Source organism: Trichechus manatus, unplaced genomic scaffold (assembly GCF_000243295.1).
Source record: "Trichechus manatus latirostris isolate Lorelei unplaced genomic scaffold, TriManLat1.0 scaffold00002, whole genome shotgun sequence".
Lineage (NCBI taxonomy): Eukaryota > Metazoa > Chordata > Mammalia > Sirenia > Trichechidae > Trichechus > Trichechus manatus.
This window is the reverse complement of record NW_004443938.1, coordinates 22,058,040-22,063,664: the sequence shown is the minus strand read 5'-3', so window position 1 is coordinate 22,063,664 and position 5,625 is coordinate 22,058,040. Positions and strand designations below refer to the sequence as shown.

Here is a 5,625-nt window from a genome sequence, read left to right as displayed (position 1 = left end):
CTCTTTTTGTTTATACTCATTTTATTAGATTCCTGACACTTAAAAGTTTTTAACAATACAACAAAAACTATATAATTAAGTTTTTGTGTGTGTCCGTTACTATGTGATGTAAAAATCCTGGACAAATTTTCACCAAATTTACGTATCTTTTACATGGCCTTATTTAAAATACAGGCCGTGAGGCATACTCAAAATTCTCTTTGAGGGATCCTGGAAGAGGGGCACCTCAACAAACAGGTAGTCATCTACAAAGCAGTCAAAACCAAAACAGGAGAGACAATACATTACTCCATGAGAATGAAAGAGTTCACAAGATAAAAAGAACAAGCTGGCTTCGTATATGAGCCCTAACCAAAATCACAAGGGCAGAAGCTCCAAACTGTAGCACTGGTTTGTGAATGGGCCACTGCTTAAGTGGGAAAATCAGTGTAGCATACTCCAGGATGTGCAGGGATTTGTTTAATGATGGCTAATGATTCTCCCAAGCAACACCAAGGAAGCCAGTAAAAAATAAGCTTTTTGATATGCTTTCATGCATCTCACTATGAAAAATACACAATACAAATTAGTACTTAGTAAGTGGCTTCTACCTACAGAAGAAAATGGTGTTTTCTTGAATATAAAACCCTACATTAGAAAATATATCGAATAATTCTTAAACAGTAACAGTTAAGATCTACTGAGCCCATATAAGTGAGGCTCTATATTAAACAATTTACATGTATTAGCTTGTTTTGCTTTCATGACCATTAGAGGTAGGTCCTATATTCTCTTCTTATAAAGCAACTGAGGATCAGAAAGGCGAGTAACTTGCCCACAGTTTACCAGCTAGGAAAGTGAGAGAGGTGGGATTTGAACCCAAGTCATCTGACTCTAAAGACTCCACAATGAATCATTCTATTTAGCTTACATTTTTTTAAAGGCATAATTATTCTAGAATACTGACAATATACTTTTTATTTTTTCCTGAAACAATGGGCACAATGATTTTTTAAAATGATCTAAGAGATTCTCCATTACATTCCTATTGTGCTAAGGAATATTAATAAGCTATTCAGAACATGTTAAAAGTTTGCATCCTGGTTTATGAATTAACAAAGTTGAAAGAGAAAGAAAACAGGGAATGAAACAGGAAAAAGCCTTTTCAGAAAATGGATAACCTGGAATTGTAAAGGTTGTTATAGTATTTTGTTTTGTTTTGAGCCTACAAAAGAAGATCTGGTATAGTAATAGCATGGTCATCTAAGACTATGATTCAGCACTTCAAGTCTCTGTCACTACCTACAAGCATAACCTAGTCCTAATACTTATAATTATACTGTGTCTAAAATGAGGCAAAACCAAAGAAATCAGTGAAGATTAACAAAGTCTGAAGTCTAAAAAGCTATTAAATCCAATCCAAACACTCTACAAGAACTTGCAGAATTACATTTCTCTTCCTACTAGTACTCAGATCTGCAGGGGTAGAAGATGGAAAAAGAAATGCAAAGAAAGAAGCAAAGAAGTTAATCCAAAGACTGGGCCATTAAACTCAAGGTATCTGGTATATCGAATAGATTGGTGATGATCTCAAGGTATTTGGTGTAGTGAATAGACTGGCAGTGATCCAAGTTCCACAACTATTTATGATTTTCCCCTTTTGGCATTTTTGTTATAATACTACACTGACCATAGTATATGTAAGCCTGTTGATTTAAAAAGCATTAGGAATAATTTCAGATTCCTACAGCAGTTTAGTAATGCAGATCCCATGGGAGCATAAACTAGCAGAAATGGATCTGTCTTCAGAGGAAAGGGGACAAAGAGAAACTCAAGCTGCCCATGTAAGTAAAGGGTGCTAGCTTTCAAGTACACAGGAATCAGACTCTGTGCAAAATGTCATCCTGCCTAGCTGTTCTACACACTGGAGATAGTGACAACTCACTTTCTCCCCTTTCAGAGGTAAAGAATCAATAGAGCTGTCTCAAACATTCACCATTTCGAACAGAAGACGAACAAGTTTCTCAGACTCTCCTCTGTATTTGGAAGTAAGAGTTGATGAAGAAACATTGAAGAATGTTGTCTTGCATTCTGTAGCTACTGCTTTAGCAAGCAGGGTCTTTCCTGTGCCAGGTGGGCCAACCATCAGCACTCCCTGTTGGGAATATAACACTGTAAGCAAAGGATTTATCTGCCATTGTTCTAATTCACGAATATTCCATTACTGAGTATCAAATTCAACCAACTTACACATAATATAATAGAGAAAGAGTATATAAGACCAAGAAAAGACAAACAGGACCCTTTATTTCAGTTACAAAAGTAAGGTAATCATATTATTAAAAATTTGGAACTCAGAGGTGAAAAAGTCATTTATCAGTGCCCTAACAGAGGCACCATTAGCATTTGGTGTATTCTATTCCCACTAGTCTTTTTGCTCAGACAAATTGTTACTTTTTAAATAGTTGTGCTCAAAATATGTCTACAATTTTGCATCTTGATTATCAGTTAACACTTAAAGGATTTTTAAAATATTAATAAGCACAGAGTTAGCCATTAGCACATATTTTCCAAATCTAAGAGCTTTTTTGACAGTCTCTTATCAGATCAGCCCATGATTTTAGAAAGTACTTATTAGACTCCTGTTGGGAGGACATACACTTTGTAGTCTTTGAGGTAAAGAGCCTGCCATATTGCTTCTTTTTTTTTTTTTTAAACTGGAACCATAGCACGTACTTCTCATAAATTTCCTAAGAATAATTCCAAAAACCACAGGCTACAAGTTATGCATCATGACACATAACATAGAGTATTTCTGCATTAGCTGCCTAGTTCGTATCTGCAAACACAAGCTCATTCTAAATCTGCTGTGTATCCAATTTTCCAAAGATCACATTGTACCTCTTTCTTACTCTGGAAGCTTGCAGTAGGCATTTGGCTTAAAACAAAATTCTGAGTAACACAACACACATTTTTAAAAATTTTCTACATCTACTCCATTTTCTCTCCCCACTTCCCCTAAAACAGATAAATACTGGCTCTCTATAGCAATATACTTGTCATTCACTTTGACAAAGCCATATACTAATAAACTTACTTTCCATGGTCTCCGAATGCCTTTAAAGAATTCTGGCATCCACATAGGTAACACCACGGCTTCCTTAAGCAACTTTTTGGCTTCTACTAAATCTGCAATATCATCCCTGAAAAAGAATACATATTATCAACAACCCATTAGACGATGTATTTAACTCTATGTAGTCATTCTTGAAAACCATTGGAAGCATACAACTTTACACTGCTGACAGAACGCTAAGCCTCTCCCTGTTGTTGCTGTGTGCCATTGAGTGGATTCCGACTCATAGCGACCCTACAAGACAGAGTAGAACTGCCCCATAGCATTTCCTAGGCTGTAAACTTTACGGGAGCAGACTGCCAGGTCTTTTCTCCAGCGGAGTGGCTGGTGGTTCAAACTGCCAACCTTTTGGTTAGCAGCCGAGTGCTTAACCATTGCACCACCAGGGCTCCGAAAGCTGCTCCCTAGGCATTAGTAAACTAACACACTGGTCAGAGGCCCACCATGTCAACCAGTATACATAAAGAGCACAATATGGGTCTTCAATTCTTGGCAGTAATGATTTTCAGCTTGACTCATGAGAACACAGATCTAAAGGCTCACTCTTAAGCATTATCATGCCATCTCATTTTAAGTTCCTGCTCTCATGCTTGTTCCATAAAATCCACGATTTAGAAACAATAAACCTATTTAAAAAGCATTTAAAAAAAACCCAAAGTGCTCTCAACTCTATTAAGAGGTAGACACCAAGGTGAAAGAGTATCACAGAGACTACTCTGAAGTCATCCCCAGCTACTAGTACACTTATTACTAGTACTGATACATGTGACATTTTTTATTTTGAAAAGAGCATTTTTTATTATGACAATATGTCCACTGTATAAATATCAAACGCCAAAAATTATTTTTAAAAGAATAATCCAAAACCATACACAATAATCAAGGTTTTATCAAAATATAAGGTAATGACATGTAATTTACTGCAATAGGTTATAGTTCTTTGATTAGATGTAATATTAATAAAGTTGAGAACAACTGTTCTAAGTAATAGGAAGTAAAAGCAATTTATCTACAGGATAAGCCTACAGGTAATAAGCAATACATACACGTCCATAAACATCACTGCTTTTTCACCATTAGAGGGTATACTAAAAAGAAGATGAAATTTCTGTGATCTTATTCCCATTTTGTATATAACAAGTAAGGTCTTGAACAAAAAGTTGATACAGCCTGGACTGAAGAGAAGTTTTCCAGTATGTGTTCTGCTCATATTGTAGGTAATTTGGTTCTATCCTCACATTTGCCCTGTTTTCAGTTCCAAAAGCACCATCAGTCCCCAATTATTTTGTTATGATATAACTTACCATCGAATATTGGGATTCTGAGAAATTATATCTCTTTCCAAAGCTTCTACTAAGTCTTTATCATATCCTGTACTATCAAATTTGTTTGTTTCTGGTTCTGTAACTGCAGCAGGTGATTTGTTCTATATCAGGAGGAAAAAAAAAAGTGTTTGATTGATTCAAAAATTATATTTTGTTTCTGAATCAGAAATAAGGATTAGCAAAAATCCTCAACAAAATTCTAGCCAATAGAATTCAGCAACTGACTTAGTCATCTAGTGCTGATTCAGCAGAAATACCACAAGTGGATGGCTTAACAAGAGAAATATATTCTCTCATAGTCCAGTAGGCTACAAGTCCAAATTCAGGGCATCAGCTCCAGGAGAAGGCTTTCTCTCTCTGTTGGCTCTGGAGAAAGGTCCTTATGATACATCCGTCTTCCCATGGTCTGGGAGCATCTCACCACAGGAACCTCAGGTCCAAAGGACGAGCTCTGCTCCCGGCACTGCTTTCTTGGTGGTATGAGGTTCCCCTGTGTCTCTGCTTGCTTCTCTCTTTTATATCTCAAAAGAGACTGGATTAAGACACTATCTAATCTTGTAAACCTCATCAGTATAACCTCATCACAGTGATAGAATTTACAACACATAAGGAGATCACATATAACCTCATCATAGTGATAGAGTTTACAACACATAAGGAAATCACATCAGATTACACAATCATACAATACTGGGAATCATGACCCAGCCAAGTTGACAGATATTTTTGGGGGACACAATTCAATCCATGACAGCAACGTATCAAAAAAATAATTCACCATGATCAAGTGGGATTTATACCACATATGCAGGGACGGTTCTACATTAGAAAAACAATCAATGTCATCCATCACATAAATAAAACAAAAGACAAGAACCACATGATCTCATCAATCCATGCAGAAAAGGCATTTGACAAAGTCCAACACCCATTCATGATAAAAATGCTCAACAAAATAGGAAGAGAAGGGAGATTCCTCAACATAATTAGGGTATTTATACAAAGCCAACAGCCAACATCATCCTAAATGGAGAGACTTTGAAAGCATTCCCCTTGAGAACAGGAACCAGACAAGGATACCCTTTATCATCTTATTCAACATTGTGCTGGAGGTCCTAGCCAGAGCAATTAGGCTAGAAAAAGAAATAAAGGGCATCCAAATTGGTAGGAAAGAAGTGAAAGTAT

At 36.4% G+C, this 5,625-nt stretch overlaps 1 protein-coding gene across 3 annotated transcripts in view; it reads right to left on the bottom strand.

Annotated features, from left to right (window-relative positions):
* Window positions 1-5,625, bottom strand: part of KATNA1 (katanin catalytic subunit A1) — a 52,401-nt gene that overhangs the window by 11,712 nt on the left and 35,064 nt on the right. For all 3 annotated transcript variants that reach the window (XM_023729151.1, XM_004368837.2, XM_023729146.1), the window contains exons 5-7: window positions 4,420-4,541; window positions 3,077-3,182; window positions 1,976-2,134 (exon numbers count right to left, since the gene is read on the bottom strand). In XM_023729151.1, coding sequence (XP_023584919.1) covers window positions 1,976-2,134; window positions 3,077-3,182; window positions 4,420-4,541 — 387 coding nt within the window. The remainder of the gene's footprint in view (window positions 1-1,975; window positions 2,135-3,076; window positions 3,183-4,419; window positions 4,542-5,625) is intronic.